This window comes from Cyprinus carpio, chromosome A17 (genome assembly GCF_018340385.1).
Source record: "Cyprinus carpio isolate SPL01 chromosome A17, ASM1834038v1, whole genome shotgun sequence".
Lineage (NCBI taxonomy): Eukaryota > Metazoa > Chordata > Actinopteri > Cypriniformes > Cyprinidae > Cyprinus > Cyprinus carpio.
Window position 1 is genome coordinate 442,347 of NC_056588.1, and position 20,000 is coordinate 462,346.

A 20,000-nucleotide genomic window follows, 5' to 3' on the forward strand; every position below is an offset into this window, starting at 1 on the left:
CACGAGAACCACACACACACACCAGACCAGACCAGACCAGACCAGAACACACACACACCAGACCACACCAGAACACACCAGACCAGACCAGAACACACACACACCAGAACACACCAGAACACACCAGACCAGACCAGAACACACACACACCAGACCACACCAGAACACACCAGACCACACCAGAACACCACACACACACACCAGACCACACCAGACCAGACCAGACCAGAACACACACACACACACACACACACACCAGAACAGACCAGAACACACACACCAGACCAGACCAGACCAGAACACACACACACCAGACCACACCAGACCAGACCAGACCAGAACACACACACACACACACACACACGCACACACACCAGAACAGACCAGAACACACACACCAGACCAGACCAGAACACACCAGACCAGACCAGACCAGAACACACACACACACACACACACACACACCAGAACAGACCAGAACACACACACCAGATCAGACCAGACCAGACCACACCACACACACACCAGACCAGACCAGACCAGAACACACACACACACCAGACCAGACCAGAACACACACACACCAGACCAGACCAGAACACACACACACCAGACCAGACCAGACCAGAACACACACACACACACACCAGACCACACCAGACCAGACCAGACCAGACCACACACACACCAGACCACACCAGACCAGAACACACACACACCAGACCAGACCAGAACACACACACACACACACACACCAGACCAGACCAGAACACACACACACCAGACCAGACCAGACCAGAACACACACACACACACACACACACACACACCAGACCAGAACACACACACACACCAGACCAGACCAGACCAGAACAACACACACACACACACCAGACCAGACCAGAACACACACACACACCAGACCAGACCAGACCAGAACACACACACACCAGACCAGACCAGACCAGACCAGAACACACACACACCAGACCAGAACACACACACACACCAGACCATACCAGACCAGACCAGACCAGAACACACACACACACCAGACCAGACCAGACCAGACCAGAACACACACACACCAGACCACACCAGAACACACCAGACCAGACCAGACCAGACCAGACCACACACACAGACACACACACACAAACACACACCAGACCACACCAGAACACACACACACCAGAACAGACCAGAACAAAGACACACCAGACCAGACCAGACCAGAACAAACACACACCAGACCAGACCAGACCAGAACAAACACACACACCAGACCAGACCAGAACACACACACACACACACCAGAACAGACCAGAACAAAGACACACCAGATCAGACCAGACCAGAACAAAGACAAAAACCAGACCAGACCAGACCAGAACAAAGACAACCAAAACCAGAAAAGACCAGACCAGAACAAAAACACACCAAACCAGACCAAGAACACACACACACACACACACACACACACACCAGAACAAAACCAGAACAAAGACACACCAGATCAGACCAGACCAGAAAAAAAAACACACCAGACCAGACCAGACCAGAACAAACACACACCAGACCAGACCAGAACACACACACACGACCAGACCAGAACACACACACACACGACCAGACCAGAACACACCAGACCAGACCAGAACACACAAGACCAGACCAGAACACACACACACCAGACCAGACCAGACCAGACCAGACCAGACCACACCACACCACACCAGACCAGACCAGAACACACACACCAGACCAGACCAGAACAAAGACACACCAGACCAGACCAGACCAGAACAAACACACACCAGACCAGACCAGAACACACACACACACACACCAGAACAGACCAAACAAAAGACACTCCAGATCAGACCAGACCAGAACAAAGACACACCAGACCAGACCAGACCAGAACAAACACACACCAGACCAGACCAGAACACACACACACACACACACACAAGAACAGACCAGAACAAAGACACACCAGATCAGACCAGACCAGAACAAAGACACACCAGACCAGACCAGACCAGAACAAACACACACCAGACCAGACCAGAACACACACACACACCAACCAAAACCAGAACAAAACAACCACACCAGACCAGACCAAACCAAAACACAAAACAAAACACCAGAAACCAGACCAGAACACACACAACACCAGACCAGAAAAAAAGAAAACAAAAACCAGAAAGAAAAGAACAAAAACACACCAGACCAAACACCAGACCAGAACAAAACACACACCAGACCAAAACCAAGAAAACACAAACACACACACACACACACCAGAACAACCAGAACAAAACACTCCAGATCAGACCAGACCAGAACAAAACACACCAACACCAGACCAGACCAGAACAAAAAACAACAACAGACCAAACCAAAAACACACACACACCACACACACACCAGAACAAAACAGAACAAAGACACTCCAGATCAGACCAGACCAGAACAAAAACACACCAGACCAGAAACAAAACCAGAAAAAAACACACACAACACCAAACCAAACCAGAAAACAAACACACACACACACACACACACACACACCAGAACAGACCAGAACAAAGACACACCAGATCAGACCAGACCAGAACAAAGACACACCAGACCAGACCAGACCAGAACAAACACACACCAAACACCAAAAAAAGAACAAAACACACACAAACCAGACCAGACCAGAAAACACACACACACGACCAGACCAGAACACACACACACACGACCAAAAAAAAAAACAAAAGACCAGACCAAAACACACAAGACCAGACCAGAACACACACACACCAGACCAGACCAGACCAGACCACACCAGACCAGAACACACACACCAGACCAGACCAGAACACACACACACACCAGACCAGACCAGACCAGAACAAAAACACACACACACACACACACACACACACAAAACAAACACCAGAAAAAGAACAAAAACCAAAACAAACACACACCAGACCAGACCAAAACACACAAAACCAGACCAGAACACACCAGACCAAAACCAGACCAAAAAAAAAACACACACAAACCCAAAACAAAACAAAACAAAACAAACAAAACACACACACACACACACCAAAAAAAACCAGACCAAACCAAAACACACACACACACAACACACACACAAAGACCAAACCAAACCAGACACAAAAAAAAAACAAACCAGACCAGACCAAAAAAACACACAAAACAGACCAGACCAAAAAAAACACCAAACCAGACCAAACCAAACCAAAACACACACACACACCAGAAAAGAAAAGAACACACACACACACAAAACAAAAAACCAGAAAAAAACACACACACACCAAAAAAACAACCAGAAAAGAACAGAACAAACACACACACACCAGACCAGAAACACACCAGACCAGAACCAGACCAAAAAACACACACACACACACACACACACACACACACACACCAGACCAGACCAGAACACACACACACTCGACCAGACCAGAACACACCAGACCAGACCAGACCAAACCAGAACACACACACACACACCAAAAAAAAAGACCAGAACACACACAAAACACCAGACCAGACCAGAACACACACACACACCAGACCAGACCAGAACACACACACCAGACCAGACCAGACCAGACCAGACCAGAACACACACACACCAGACCAGACCAGACCACACACACACACACACACACACACACACACACACCAGACCAGACCAGAACACACACACCAGATCAGACCAGAACACACACACACACACACCAGACCAGACCAGAACACACACACCAGACCAGACCAGACCAGACCAGAACACACACACACACACACACCAGACCAGACCAGACCAGAACACACACACACACCTGACCAGACCAGAACACACACACCAGATCAGATCAGACCAGACCAGAACACACACACCAGATCAGATCAGACCAGACCAGAACACACACACACACCAGACCAGACCAGAACACACACACACACCAGACCAGACCAGAACACACACACACCAGACCAGACCAGACCAGACCAGAACACACACACACCAGACCAGACCAGACAAGAACACACACACACACACACACATACATACACACACCAGAAACCAAAAATAATACACCAGAGCAGAACACAACAACAAAAACACAACACAACAAAACACAACACAAAAATTCACAGATATTTGGGTTTGACCTCAGTGTAACAAAAAAAAAAAAAAAAAAAAAACATTCCTGCAGGATTAGAGAAGCAAGCAGCAGATCAGAAGCACATGAATCAATGCTGCACCTTCACTCAGAGAGAGAGAGAAATGCAGCTTCAGCGTATGATTCGTTCTTCAGCTTGTGAGCAGATTCTGTTGGGACTCGGTCCAGTCACTGAACACATGACAACAAAACACAACAACGGCAGAACAAAACACGACTATCAGCTCCAATCGCAGGCTGAAAGTCACGAGCAGAGCCAAATGTGAGTCAGAAATACCTCGACTGAACGCTCCAGCTTCTCTGACCCACATTTCCCAGCTGGACTCCATCTCTGTTGTTTTCATTGATTAGACACAGTCTGCTGAGAGTCACCACTGCGTCCATCAGAACACACAGAAACACGTCCAGATCTCTGACAGCAGCTCATGAGCAACGGCCCTCTCAAAACACCAGGCCATTCACCAGAACAACTCCTGGACTTCACACACTTAAGATCAGCTTATTCAACCCAAAACCATTTCTCAACACCATTCTGAGCTTTTAGACAAACAGATAAATATGTCAGAAACTGGGATTCGAGCGGAGCAAGCGTTCCAACACATTTCCATGAGAATCATTATACATTACGCATTATAAAGTTATTCATAATGTACATTGCAGTGCATTGTATCTCTTCAGAAACAATTGTAAAAGCATTATAATATGTGAAGATTTGTTTGTCATGTGTTTTAATGCATTATACTTTCTAAAGGTGTAACAATGAATACATTAGTATTATAACTGTGGTTACAATTATTCACGAGATCATACAGTGCATTATAAGGTGCATTTCAAGACATAATTGATGCATTATAACTACTTTCATAATGCATTAGTCTTAGTTAAAATAATGACTTTTTATTATTAAAATTTAATTAAACCATTAAAAAATAATCTAGAAAAAAAAAGGAAAATGAAAGGAGTTTAAATAAAGTCTGTCAGGTCTGGGATTCAGAGCGAGTTCACAAAGGCTTTAATCAGACGTCACGCTCCTTCAGAGAGTGTTTTCATTCTGGTTGTGTAGTGAAAGTGAAATGAAAGTTCAGAACAGAAAACACTACATGATTTTGATTCTGATTCACTGATTCTGCTTCTCTCCTAAAAACTCACATGCACCTATAAATGATCCTGAAACGAGGAACGTTCTGCTGGAGTCGCACCGGAGCCGATCCAGGAGCGGCGTCAGTGGGAAAGAGTCTCAAACTGCTCCCAGGACGAATGAGACGAGAAATGAACCTCAATATTTCATTATTTATGACACTTCTCCAGCCTCAGTGCAGTCTCCTGGCCTGATGAGGACGTCAGCTTCTGTTACAGACGCTCATAATGAGCACATTCTAACCACACAGCTGTGATTCAGAGTGAAACAGACGATCGAATGACAAAAAACATCATGATTCAGAACAAACTGCTCTCTGTTTGCCATCAGACTTCTGCTAAATTGATCCACAAACAGCCTACGGGCTCCACAAAACCATCCTGGATAGAAACCAGGACTGCTAAAGATCAGCAGAGATCAGTACCTGCGACGGGCTCCGCACAGACAGGAAGTCCTGCACAGGAAGTAGCAGCTGCAGTCTGGAGTCAATATGACGGAGACTGTGGAGTTCAGAAGGTTCAGGACCGAAACCTTCACCGACCGATAGAGTCGACGAGACCACCTGGAAACCAGAGGAGAAATAACTCACCCAACAATGAAAAGACGTTTTTATAACACATTTAACCTGAAAATTATCTTTCTGTCATCGTTTCCTCTCCCTCCCGTCGATCCAAACCCGTAGGAAAGAAGATATTCTGAAGAACGTTGGAAACCAAACAATATTGAACCCATTGGGTTTAATTATATGAACTTGCTCAAAATATCTTTTTGATAAAATGATGGCAGAATTAACTTTTTTCAAGGTTTTATGGCTCATATAATCTGAAATAGTGAGAAAAACAGCTCAATTTTATTCAGAACAAAAATATGAATCTGCTGCAGATGCTGATATTTATGATGAAATTCTTCTGCTTGTATATAAATCAATGAGATCTTTATGAGTGCAGCAGATACTGATATTAAATGATGTAAATATGAGTCTGTGCTCTATATCTGCAGTAATGTGTCTCAGTGAGATGAGATGTAAATGATCCAAACATATAATGCAGTGATTGAGAGATGAAGAAATAAAGGCTCCTCAGAAGATGTGAGATGTTCTGGAGGCTTGTGAAGATCATTCCTCCGCTGAGGAACAGTGAAAGTAAAGCTTCTGGAAACAAACGCTCCTCAAAAGATCCTGATGATCAGATTTGAGACTCTAAAACATGATTGATGGAGAATCAAGTAAAGCTGAGCTGCTCCAGTCCAGTAAGAGTTCATCTGGAGATATTACTGCAGTTATTCTGACCTTTACTTGATCAAAATCACTCAAGATCTGACACCAGAAGCTCCAGCTACAGTTACACTAAAAGAGCTTTTACTGAAAACACTCTAAACTCTGAACCAGAGGCAGAAGACACGAGGAGATCGAGACAGCAGAGTTTGATCGTGTGGATCATATTAAATATGATAAAGTATGCTTTATAGGGTTAAACAAAGTTCATATCAATAGGAAGCTAAACAGCATTTCTCAGTAACATGTACTATCTGAACATGTACTAAACCTCAGCAGGCCTCTGTCACAGATTTCAAGCTGTTTTGCAGAAGCAATCACATGAAAATAAAGCCCAGCGGTTTTCCTGCACCTGGTATTTCACACAATATCCTGCCTGCGGCTCTCGGACGCTCGGCCAAAGAGCCCCTGAAAGCCAAATATCTAAGTCTTGACTAATATCCTTCTGTCTCCCAATGAGTGAATTTCCCATCAGGCCGAGCGGCGAGCGCTGAGGTCAGAGGTAGGCGAGGGTGAGGTAAGCGTTGACACGCCGCCCGCATGCAGCAAAGACTCATGGGTAATTAAAAGCCTCACTGTAATGACTGTGAGCTCATAGAGCTGCTGTACTGAACTGTACCAGATAATAATAACAGATGTTACTGTAACATACGGAGGTTATAATAGTCTTTTTTAGTACCATTGAGAGTTTTTGTTAATATTTTAAATTGGATTTTATTTATATATTTTCTGCTTTCATGTCAATTTTAGTTAAAGTTTTTTTTTTGTCTTTTTACATTTTTTTTAAATATGCCTATACAGTTTTAAATTTTTATTTCAGTTTTAGTTATTTTTGTGCATCAAGTCAAACTTGATGTAAAATGTTGCCTTGGAAACTAGCTTATATTTTATTTCAGTTAACATTTATTTTATTTCAAGTAGAGAAAATGTTTCAAACAAGCTTTTTTTGGAAGTTTTAGTTCACTATAATAACCCTGGGTTATAAACAGTTGAATGCTATGTTTAATAATAATCTTGTATTTGAATAAAATACAAATAATAAGAAAACCTACATTAACATGCACACTGGCAACAAAAAGTTTGGAATAATTAAGATTTTTTTAATGTTTCTGAAAGAAGTCTCTTCTGCTCACCACGGCTGCATTTATTTGATCAAAAAAACAGTAAAAATAAGAAATATTATTATAATGTCAAATAATTGTTTTCAGTGTGAATCTCTGTTAAAGTGTAATGTATTTCTGTGATGTGCAGCTGTATTTTCAGCATCATTACTCCAGTCTTCAGTGTCACATGATCTTCAGAAATCATTCTAATATACTGAAAACATTTTTACAGATCTCAAGAAAGCGTCACGTGACTGAAGCAGATGAACAAATGGTTAAATATTATTAACAAAGAAGATGAGACCAAATGCCTGATGAAGATGTTTCATTCTATCAAAATCAGTGGAAGCTTTTCTTTAAATGTTCACAACGATCTCTGAATCAGCCTCTGGGCATCACGCTGATGTAATTCAGGACAAACTCTCACCAGCACGTCTGAGGGATATCAGTGCGAACACTAATAACACGCTCACATCAGCAGCATCTACTTATTTCCATCCAGTCGTTCCAGGAGTGCCTGTGTGAGAACACAGCGAGATCCAAACCAAGGCCTTTGTTCAGCCATCATTCTAGTTTCTGTGCAGTTCATGTACAGTTTATTTGCTCTGGCTCCGGTGCGATGCAAAGCTGCATTATATAAGATGCACGGTGGATACTGTATGAATTGTTGTGTAACGTTTGTTCTTCTTATGAAGTGTATTTATTCTAACATAAATAGTTTATTTTGTGTAAACTGTGTTGATAATTTCCAGTAATGGTTGTATACCGTGTCTGGCTGAACCAATCTGTGTTCTGCTAGAAAAACAATCATCCAGCTCTGAACAAGACAAATATAAGCAGTTTACACGTCACTGGACTACAGGCAGAAGCACGAGAGCGATCAATGATGAGGTGATGCAGAAGACAGCTGCGGCGCAGTCATCCATCATACTTCTATGTGCTTTGGCCTTCAGCGCTCGTGACCCTCAAAACACAGCCGTACGATGGAAATAAGCCCAACAACACCATCCACAACATCTCTCTGACTTTACAAATTTACTAAAGTGAGACAGAGCAACACTAAAACGTCAGCGAACAGCCCTACATTAACAACGCTGAGAAGCTGCTTCTCTCTATAGCTCTCTATTATAGGATCTGTGTGTTTGGAGAGTTTAACTGAAATACACAGAAGTGATCCTCAAGTACAGTTAAACATGGTCAGTCGGAGAAGATCTGCAGGATTTCTTGCTGTGATGAATGTGTGGCCTCTCTCGGCCACGGGATAAAAAATAAAAAGATCTGTGTAACTTTATCTCACAGTTTGGACTGTTTTTCTTGCAACTGCAAATTTACATCTTGCAATTCTGACTTTTTTCTAAGTTTCAATAATGCAATTTTTACATTATCACAGTTTATCTCACAATTATTACTTTTTTCTCAGAATACTAAGTTTATATCTCACAATTTTTGCTTTTTTTCTCCCAACTCACAATTGCAGGTTGACCTCTCACAGTTCTGACTTTGCAAAAAAAAATGAAAAAGAAAGTCTGAATTGTGAACTATAAACAGCCGGAATTCTAAAATAAAGTCACAGTTACCTTTTTTATTTTTTTTATCCAGTGACAGAAACAAGCTTCCATAGGAACATCTGCTTTAAGATAATTTTGTCATCATGCTGTTCAGCTTAAAAGACATTTAACACATCAGATGAGGACTGAACTGCTCTGAATAATGACTCTATTGTCCTCTGTAGAGTGTTTTTTATTTCTGTATTTTCCGGTTTATTTCTCTGAAGCTGATCTGTATTGTGTAAGTGCTGCAGACACTACTGTGACTGGACCTGTGGGATGATCAGACTGAGCCCGCTGTGAGTCTCTCAGGGTCAAAGAGTCAGACACTCACAGAGAGACTGCCGAGTCCAGAATACATCAAACATCTCCTGCCCATCGACAAGCTCCTGCAATAACAGGAAGTTCCCATCGGACCTGTGAGGAGGATCCAAACATCTGTGGTCCCGTTCGGCCTCCGCATTTAATTACAGAAATCGCTTTGCAAAGGAAAGAAGAACGCTATAAACACAGAGGCCAATTCCTGCAGCGGTGAGATGAGAATCAGATGAGAAGAGCTCGTAAACACCAGCGGAATGAAGAACAGCGAGTCAACTCGACTGAACCCGAGGATCATTCGCTTTCTTTACTGACTAATCCTGAGGTCATGACACTTCTCTCTTTAGATGGTCACAGACTGAATCTGAATGGTGTAAGACTGAGTCTCAGAGGATGTGTCTGTACCTGCGGTTCATTCAGCAGCTCGCTGTCGTCCTCCTCTTCCTCTAGATCTCTCAGCAGTTCCTCTATTCTCTCTGTCTCCTGTTGCGTGAGCAGAAACGAGTTTCCCGATGCTTCTGCGAGCTGAACAATCACAAACACCTTCAAACAAATACTCAAACACTTGCTTCATAATCCAGACACTACATAAACTCAGTCTCGTTTTCCAGCACAAGCGGCTTAAGATTCTTCAATCAACATTCATTTACTGGAATATAAGAAGTCTTGTTTTACGAGAAACTGATGAAAGTGAAGAGAGTTAATGTGCCTGTGGATTTAGAGAAGTCTATTTAATTCAAAGAGAAAACTAGTTTTCATTCTCTATTGGCAGATATTTGCTCTAAGACTGTTTTAAGCATAAACTCACTTCATTTTGGTACATTTTTCAAGACTTCATATCTGTTTAAATATTTGTATTAGAAGACACAAATATTAAGGAAGATGTTAATTTTTTTCCAGTACGTGCAACATTTAAGGCCACAACTGTAAGCATGCAAGTCTTTCTTTTCTAATGTAAGACCTTTCAAGGCTTTGATTTGAGGAAAGGTGAATAAAGGCTTCTTAAGACCCACAGAAACCCTGAAGATACACTTCTGGAGATGCAAAAATCTTTTAAGAGAGTTTACGCTTAAAACAAGAACAAATATCTGCCTGTGTGGTCTGAAAAACCAGCTCTGAATAAAGTAGATTTATCTGAGCTCACTGGGAGAAAATTCGTTTTCTGGCCACTTTCTTTCCTTAACTGATGTTCTCGTGCATCTCCGGTAAATTGAAGAAATGTTTAAATATTTGTACTGGAAAACAAATTATAAATACTGAGGAAGAGCATAGTTTCTGCGCTGGAGATGGAATCAATTTTGCAGAAGAACAGCCGTTTTAATTCTAACATTACACCATAATTCCATTCTGTGCTCTCGTGAACGGATGTCTTTCCATGTTTAAAGACACCATGAAATACGAATCTGAGTTCTGCACAGGAAAACAGACCAAACTTCTCAATGACATCATAATACACTCATTCCTGTCCAATCAGAAGCTCTGTAGAATGAGCAAGCCCCTCCCCCCGAGACTCTAAGCATGTGAATATCACATTCAGACTTTTTAAAAAGAAATGTGACGAGCTCTTTAATAAACCGCACGCCAGCACTCTTCACCCACATGTTCAGCTCTAATCGGCCTGAAGTGACCTCGACAAACCTCAATATTCCTCCTGACAAAGTCTTGTCTGCGCTTGCTGCGAGCAGCTCCTCGCGGTCTGTCGTCTGACGGCTGACCCTCCGTCAGCTGCTGCTGCGCCTCACACACACACACACACACACACACACACACACACACATCTCTCTGTTTCAGGTTAAAGTCTGAAACGCTCTCAGCTGCAGTAAACTATGATTCCTGACATCAGGACGCCCTCTAGTGGGACTTGACAGCAACAACAACATTACCAATAATAAAAACACAAAGAAGAGAGATACGTCATATTTTTAGCCTAAAATCACATATTAAAATCAGCACAACAAACACAAGACAAACTTATGACATAACACCTACAATCAAGCTTCATAAAGTACTTCATAATTTAAATAATGCAGGGGTTTTGCATTAATGAGAATTTGGGGGAAAATCTGATTGATTGTCACGAAAGTCAATTAAAATCACAAATCACTACTAAAGTGAACTGATCTGAACAACGACTCTATTGTCTTTGAGTCTGTTTCATAATTTAACACTGATATTTTACTGTTTATTTCTGAGGAGCTGCTTTGAAAACAGTTATTACTGTATAAAGCGCTAAAGAAATAAATGTCACTTACTTGTAATGTCACAATAATGCAAAAAAAATATTTCTTTCTTAAAACTACTTATTTTTAACACAGCAATTTGTATTGTATAAAGCACTAAACAAATAAAACTGAGTTGATTTAATAGTGAGATATGAGCTGTGAATGTCCTCGACAGTTTTTTTTTTGTCAAATTCACAGATTAATTTTATTTTAAGCTGACAGTATCAGTTTTAACGATACAATCTTTCATTCCCACACTGTCAAAAACATATTTACGTTTCTCAAGAAAACACTATTTCAGTCTTAAAACTTCAATAACATAATTTACATTTAATTGAATGTGTTGCTTTCCATCTTTGTAAATATTTGTCAAATTTACGAGCAATATCTGAGTGACAGGTGTTTTAATTGTGTGTATGTTCTGTAAGCACTGGAAGAGTGACCCAGTGATTCAGAAATCACTGCACAGGTTTAGAATGCTTTACCGTGCGTCTCGTGACTCGTGTTCAGATCGAGAACTTCAGTCTCAAACACAGGCACAACATCCACTTCATCACAGTCCGGATCTGAAGCGCGTGGAGGAAAATAAGAGTGAATCATTCAGCAGATATCACACAGGATCATTTCTGCATCTAAATTGCACCACATAAATCTATATATATATATATTTATAATTATTATTATCTTAAGAGAGTCTGATAGGCTCACAGTCGTTGGGTGTCAGCGCCAGAAAGCGTCGTGTGTTCTCCGTCTCGTAGCTGCTCCTCCTGAGAGCCGCGGCCTGTAGCGTGTGTGAGTGTTAGTACAGCACGCAGACGTCTGTGTGAAGCGCTCATGTGTTCAGACGCACCTGAAGCTCCTGCCAGAGTCTCTGGTGCTGCTCCTTTCCTCTCTGCTTCACCTCTCTCTCCGCCGACGCCTTGAGGGCCAGAACCCGGTCCAGTCTCTTCATTTTCTTTATGGCTTCTCTCAACTCCGGATCTTCATCTTCTTCATCGGACTCTTCTGTGAAATAATCAGCAGAGCACTTAGAAGAACAGAAATATGAAACTTATTTATTTTTTTTTTTGACCAAAAATTTGGTGTAGAAACAATTTTCACTGTAAAATTGCTAGTAAATTTCACAAACGATTACAAAGAAACGACGAGTAACACTGAACTAAACCTGAAATGTTGAAGTAGAAAGAATTAAATAGTATTTTCTAATAAGACATCCAATATTTGTTTTATTTACATCTTCAAAAATATTTTTTTACAGTGTACTCTTTGGCCATTTTATTTATTTATTTATTTAATTATTATTATTATTATTTGTTTTTTTTGGGTGTTGGTTGGTATTTAGTAAGGGGATGAAAATTTGTCCAAAATCTTATATATTAATTTGAGAAATGAAAATAGTTTCAGCTAGTTGATAAGACACCATTTGTCATTTATATTTAGTTTAACTTTTACTAAAATAACTAAGAATAAAAAACTAATAATAATTAATAAAAATGACATAGTAATATTTAAACACATTTAAACAACACAAAAAGTCAAAAATAAAGTTACTAAAACTTTAACTAAAATTTAATATAATTAATGTATATATATTAATAAAATAAACTATGTTAACAAAAGCTATAAGAGCATCTCAATGACACTGACTTGAACTAAAATAACTACAACTAAAGAACTATGTCGACATATTTAAAAAACAAAAACAAAAACGCACTACAGAATTATAAGATAAATTCAACTGGAAAGCATCTAGAGATGATCCTTTAATCTTGAGATGAAGGCAGAAGAGACGTGTACCTCGATCAGAGCGCTCTTCTGCTGAGAGATCAGTCCTCTCGCTGTGAACCTGCTTTAGGAGACACACATCAGCCAATCAGCTCTCTCCGTCTCCAGACGCTCGGAGGAAGCGGTGAAGGAGCTTCTCTACCTCGGGACTGAGCACCTCCAGAGATCCGGGACGATCTCGACTCAGTCTTCTGATCTCGCTGGAGGCCGGGCGGGAAATATCGTCCAGAGAACCCTTTGTGATGTCCATCCGGTCCACAGACCCTGGAACACCTTCAGAACACAGCAGAAGATGAGCCTCAGGGACACAAACCTCGCAAAGGAACCTAATGCGCAGCAACCATCATCACAGCAGCTTTAGATGTTGCTCTGTTTCAGAAAGGCAGTGGAGGGGGAGGGGTTTGATTGTGTTCACCCCGCCCCCCGGTGGGCGTGGTTTTCAGATTTTGACGCGTGTCGCTCTGTCGCTATAGAAAATAAATAGCATACCAAGTCTAAATCTAAATATTACAAGCGAACCTCAGAGAACATATAAATAATATATAATAATAATAATAATAATAAAACGCTTGCTGATTGATGATGACGTCAGACCTTGATCAGCGAGCAGCTTCTCCGCCGAACAGCCGCGGCTCTCCTCCAGAATATCCTCCGGACCCTGAACAGATGGAGTACAGCACGCTGACCGAAGCTTGTTTGAGAGTATTACTGTGACTGTGAGTGTGAGTGTGTTACTGACCGCTCGTGCTGTGAGGAGCTCCAGAGTCCGACACACATCACCCGCAGAAACCTCCATATCAGCCACAACAGCACATTTACAGCGAGTGCTCACCTGTTATCTCTAATAAATCATGCCTGGATATATATATGTTACAGTAAATCATGCCTGGATATGTATATCACAGTAAATCAGTCTCTCACGCGGCGAACTGCTCTCTGTTTGGAGGAGTTTTCGCTTGTTTACTGACCGCGCTGCTGTATCCAGGGACGCCAGAGTCCCGGATGTAGTAACTGTCCGAATCCCGTGACAGACTGTCGCCACAAGAGCGCGCCAAACCGCGGGGCACGAGCAGCGCGCGAACAAGCGCGGGCGTTCAAACAAACAAACGAAAAACTCTTTAAAACATAAAAAAAATCATATGATATATATATGGATATAACAACCCCCCCCCCCCCAAAAAAAAAAACAAAAAAAACAAGAACTATAATAACACCTCTTTTTGTTCCACATTTGTTCCAGTGTTTGATTTGTCGCGATTTATATTTGTCATAATTGCCTTTAATTACGTGTTTATTGTTCAAAAGTAGAGCCTACGTTGCAAAAATAAATAAATAATGCAAACAGAGTTATTATTGTTATTCAGCGAGACAAAAAAAAAATAGGATTGATGTGTGCGCGTGCCCAGTAGGTTTCGCCGTGACCCTTTTTAACGCGAGTGGGCGGGGCCTGATCAGCGCTGCGTACGTGACGCGCGCGTGCGTGCGCTGGTAAACAGATGCCATGTTGGTTGCGTAGAGATGAAGACGTGCGGAACATTATGGAGAGAGATTTCTGCTCTTTAACAGATTCTGAGGAGCTGCGGAGCTTCATCTCACACTCGGAGAGGTGCACACACACACACACACACACTACATTAACAACACCACTGACTCACAAGAGCAGAGATCTTCATTAATCAGCTGCACAGTTGTTGACAAGGATTCAGTGTATTAGTTGTGTTTAATCAAACACTTCTGATAACCTTTTAAACTTATAAACTCTGAATATTAGCTCGTTGCTGTAAGTGTTGGTTTCAAACGTTTCGACTAATGTTTAGATTGTTTTTGGTCATTTACATAAAGTCAGGTTTAAAGTTCCTGTTTGATTTTGTTGACATATTAAGAGTTAAAGGTATTTCCAGAAGGGATTAATCACTTCATAAATAAGACAATTATGAAATCTTGTTTTTGACATGGGATAAAAACAAATGTAAATACAAATATATATAAATAAATAAATAAAGAGGTAGTTGTGTTTTTTTCTGTATCCCAGTTTGGCCTTTTCCTCTTAATTCTTCGATATTAACACAGAATGAGATTTGAATTAAGAATTGCAAGATTAAAAAAAAAAGATAAAAACATGCAATTATCTTTTAATTTTAATATAAACAGACAGAAAACACAGATTTTAAAGTAAAATGTTGTGTAAGTCAGTGTGAATAAAATATAAACAAACCTTCAGGATCTAGAGAGGAATAAGCCTGTAACCTTTACTGAACAGCTCTTTAAAGAGAAAGAACCCGTGTGTTTCAGATGTTTTCCTTCCGCTAGACTGAGAGAAGCCAAGCTGAGTCAGATTCATGTGTTTGTGCTCGTGTTGTTGTGACAGGACCAAGACGCTGTTCGAGGAGATCCGCGCCTCCATCAGTAATAACACGGAGGGCGAGCGCTCGTTCTGGCGTCCGGTTCTGCCGTGGGGGGGGGTGTTCACCATCCGAGCGGGACGCAAGGCCATCGCCTGCACGCCGCTGTACGTGAAGATCACCCTGAAGAACACCTGCACCATCGACGGCTTCCTCATGCTGCTCTACGTCATCCTGAGAGACAACCACAGCTTCCCGCGAGAGCTGGGCCTGTTCCTGGGCCGCCGCTTCGTCCAGCACTTCCTGTACCTGATGGACAGCTGCGAGTACACCACCGTCAAGATGCTGTGGATCTGGGACCGCATGTCCAAGCGCCAGTACCGCTCCGAGGTCCACCACACGGCGCTGGAGATCGACCTGTTCGGCAACGAGCACGAGAACTTCACCAAGAACCTGGAGAACCTGATGTCCAGCGCGCAGGAGAGCTGCTGCTCCAGCTGGAGCTGCCCCAACCGCGTCCAGGAGCACCTGCACCGGACCATCAGCGTCAAGTACGTGCGCTCCGAACCTTCAGAATAAAACATGAGAGCTGATTGATGATTGACAGCTGTGTGTGTGTGTGTGTGTTTCTCTCAGTCCTCCTCACGAGCTGCCAGATAAAGATCCCATCCAGTCAGCGCTGGACGAGTTCTTCTGCCCGCGGCTGGAGCTCTGTGAAGAGCTGGAGTGAGTGTCTCAGTGCTTCTCCGAGGCTGATGCTTCAGAGCCCATCTGCTCGCTCACATCTGTGTGTGTGTGTGTGTGTTTCAGGTGTGAGGGTCTGAGGGAGTTCGGTCAGAGGTTCTTCTGTCACGGCCCGCCGCCCTTCGTCATCCTGAACATGCAGATGTGGCAGTCGGAGGATCTGTCGTACGTGCCGTATCATCTGGAGCTCTCCGAACAACGGTGCTCTTTACTCAGCTCTGTCACACTCACACATAAACACACGCCTCACCTGATCCTGAAAGTGATTGATGACGAATTCCAAAATGTTCCTACAAAATTAAAAAAAAAATCCATGCACACACTACTTTTTAAACTGCAGTTCTAGAACTAATTTTATATATGAATACAAAATATATATAGATAGATGACATTATTTTATGGGAAATCATCTTGAATTAATTTCAGTGATGTAATTAACACAAAGCAGTTGCTCATTTGTGCATATAATAATATTTTATGCATACTGTGAGTGTCTATTTATTGTTACATTTTAATAGTCAATGTGTGATTATTTTAATTAATGGTGTGTAGAATAATCATAAATGTACAACAGTTACCCATGAACAATTTATGAAACATACATCTGTACAAAAAAATCCTAAATGCATCCCATTTTATAAATCGTTAGTTTGTCTTAAATTCAAGTGCAGTGTGAACAAGAGCATTAATTCAACCTACACACGCCCAAAAATATTCCTTTATGGTCCTATATGTCATTTTTTAATTAGGGCTGTCAAATGATTAATCACGATTAATCACATCCAAAATAAAAGTTTTGTTTACATAATATGTGTGTGTATACTGTGTATATTTATTATGTATATATAAATACACACACATGCATGTATATATTTAAGAAGAATATGTTATGTTTATATATTTAATTATATTTATATATAATATAAAATATAAGAATATAAATATATAAATGTATATACATGTAAATATTTTCTAAATATATAATTTATGTGTGTGTATTTATATATACATAATAAATATACCCTGTACACATACATATATTATGTAAACAAAACTTTTATTTTGGATGTGATTAATCGTGATTAATCATTTGACAGCCCTATTTTTAATACATTTAATATTTGCATAATTAATTTACATTTTTATTGATTTTTTACATATATATATATATATATATATATATATATATATATTTTTTTTTTTTACAGAAAATCATCTTGAATTAATTTCAGTAACGATAATCACAAAACAACGGATAAACTAAAAAAACAATAAAATTATCCGATATTCTATCGTCATACCCTCTCTGTTGATAAAATAAATCTGTGCTCTTCTATTGGCATATGCACTAAAACACATCAGTTTTTCCCTCAAAAACATATTTAAACACATCACTTGATCAAAAATATATTTATGAGTCCCACACACAACATGTGGTCAAAATATGTTTATTGTGGATACAAATTAAACATTTGTTCCCTCATTTTAATATAGTATAGTATATATTTAATGCCATGTCAGCATTAAAGACTATTTTCATGGCAATTTAAAACAATTTACAAGTATAACAAATACAATAAAACCAGCAAACAAACAAACATTATAATCACACAAGATTTTTTACATTAACGTGATAACGTGGCCAAATCTTACTAAATAACTCTTTAAGTGAGTTCCCCTTATTTTAGTAAATCGAGGCCATGATTGTTTTTATTGAATTAAAACATGGACACAATTGCACTAAATTGAGGAAACATATTCTTCAGTTGTGCGTGATTAAAACACGCAGGCTAGTATCTGTTGGCTGCATGTGGTGAGTGTGTGTACGGATGCGGTGGCTAGGTGTGTGTTCTAAGTGTGTGGTTGTTGCTCAGGTACTCACTGGAGGGAGCCACGCTCTTCAACAGAGAAGAGCATCATTACTCTGCAGCGTTCCAGATCGACGGCTGCTGGATGCACTACGACGGCCTGCGCAGCGACAACCTGGTGCTGCTGGACAAACCGCCCGAGTTCCTGCTGCTGTCCTCGCTCGTCTACATCCGGACCTCAGAGCGATGAACACAAGCGCTCGGCACAACACTATTCCCTTTAAAAGAGAACTCTTCAGCTTCTGATGACAGTGTATTTTTGTGCGGTCCAGTCATGTTTTATACTCCTCTAAATGACTGACTTTGTATTTTTGTAAGTGATTCTCTGGTCTGTTCTCTGCTGCTTGGAATCCAAGAGTCTGTGATGGTGGACTATAATAGTTCTGGGTGCTTCGACTGACTGTGGATCAGTGCTTCTTTCTAATCCTTCATTTCACAGAAACATGCAGCTCAGAAAAGTCTGTCATCTACACCGATACAGACGGAAGATCTAATAACTCATAGAACTGCGTCCTACAGAAAGTCACTTGTTTTTAATCTTTTTATCTTTTATGATTGTTGGTTTACAGTTCTAGATCTATTACCTGCACTCATCATGACTAGATAGATTACTAGGTTTAGTTGAGGATTCGTTTACTGAAGCATGCCAGCGATCAACGGAACATCACAGATGTGGTTTAAATCAGTGTGCATTAATACTTTTATAATCAACATCAAATATTAGTCAGATATTGTATCTGCTGTCACTGCAAATAAACTTTCTATGTTTGTAACCTTGTGTCTGTGTGTTAAAGAGACCAGTGGATGCTCTGCAGTGAATGGGTGCCGTCAGAATGAGTCCAAACAGCTGATAAAAACATCACAATAATCCACAAGTACATGCTGCTAAACCAGTCCATCAGTGAACATCTGGAGAAGACAAAAGATGAAACACATCCAGCATTAAGATGTTTTTAACTCAATATGAGTCCTATAATCCATAATAACACTTCCTCCAGTGAAAAAAGTGCATCTCCTGGTGTCTCTCACAATCAAAATCCAGACACACATTTGTTTAGAGCTGTTTAAACGCTGCTTGATCTGTGCAGATTTCTCTCCTGATTCACACCAGAACACTTTTTCACTGGAGGAAGTGTTGTATTATGGATTATAGACTCTATGTATTTGAGTTAAAAACGTCTTAATGCTGGATGTGTTTTCATCTTTTGTCTTCTCCAGATGTTCACTGATGGACTGGAGTGCTGTGGATTATTGTGAATTGTGATGTTTTTATCAGCTGTTTGGACTCTCATTCTGACAGAACACACACACCTTCTACAAACCTGATGAACAAAAAAAACATTTCTACAAACCTGATGAAGAAACAAACTCATCCTGATCTCAGATGAACTGAGGATGAACACATTTGCAGCACATTTTCATTTTGAGATG

The 20,000-nt window shown here is 40.8% G+C and overlaps 2 protein-coding genes across 7 annotated transcripts in view; one reads left to right on the forward strand and one right to left on the reverse strand.

Moving 5' to 3' along the window:
• The window catches only part of fsip1 (fibrous sheath interacting protein 1), a 22,570-nt gene extending 7,913 nt beyond the window's left edge, over positions 1-14,657 (reverse strand). The window contains exons 1-11 of one of the 6 annotated variants that reach the window (XM_042773410.1): positions 14,502-14,648; positions 14,355-14,470; positions 14,210-14,273; positions 13,758-13,888; positions 13,628-13,679; positions 12,681-12,835; positions 12,539-12,611; positions 12,314-12,396; positions 11,247-11,339; positions 10,014-10,133; positions 5,792-5,929 (exon numbers count right to left, since the gene is read on the reverse strand). In XM_042773410.1, the coding sequence (XP_042629344.1) occupies positions 5,792-5,929; positions 10,014-10,133; positions 11,247-11,339; positions 12,314-12,396; positions 12,539-12,611; positions 12,681-12,835; positions 13,628-13,679; positions 13,758-13,888; positions 14,210-14,273; positions 14,355-14,411 (966 nt within the window). In that variant the 5' untranslated portion in view covers positions 14,412-14,470; positions 14,502-14,648. Of the gene's footprint in view, positions 1-5,791; positions 5,930-10,013; positions 10,134-11,246; positions 11,340-12,313; positions 12,397-12,538; positions 12,612-12,680; positions 12,836-13,627; positions 13,680-13,757; positions 13,889-14,209 lie in introns of all 6 variants that reach the window. The other 5 variants (XM_042773411.1, XM_042773409.1, XM_042773412.1 and 2 more) reach the window with 5 other exon arrangements.
• A 408-nt stretch (positions 14,658-15,065) lies between these two features.
• ca17h14orf28 (chromosome A17 C14orf28 homolog) lies at positions 15,066-19,342 on the forward strand. Its single transcript, XM_042773413.1, has 5 exons — positions 15,066-15,221; positions 15,984-16,508; positions 16,594-16,683; positions 16,768-16,902; positions 18,576-19,342. The coding sequence occupies exons 1-5, from the start codon at positions 15,112-15,114 to the stop codon at positions 18,757-18,759; spliced, it is 1,044 nt and encodes a 347-aa protein (XP_042629347.1). The 5' UTR covers positions 15,066-15,111; the 3' UTR covers positions 18,760-19,342.
• The last annotated feature ends 658 nt before the right edge of the window (positions 19,343-20,000 follow it).

Excerpts from the sequence above, each read along its gene's own strand:
- ca17h14orf28 (XM_042773413.1), top strand. The coding sequence starts at position 15,112 with ATGCCATGTTGGTTGCGTAGAGATGAAGACGTGCGGAACATTATGGAG. Across the intron at positions 15,222-15,983 it reads TTCATCTCACACTCGGAGAG|GACCAAGACGCTGTTCGAGG; the intron begins GTGCACACACAC and ends TTGTTGTGACAG. Across the intron at positions 16,903-18,575 it reads CTGGAGCTCTCCGAACAACG|GTACTCACTGGAGGGAGCCA; the intron begins GTGCTCTTTACT and ends GTTGTTGCTCAG.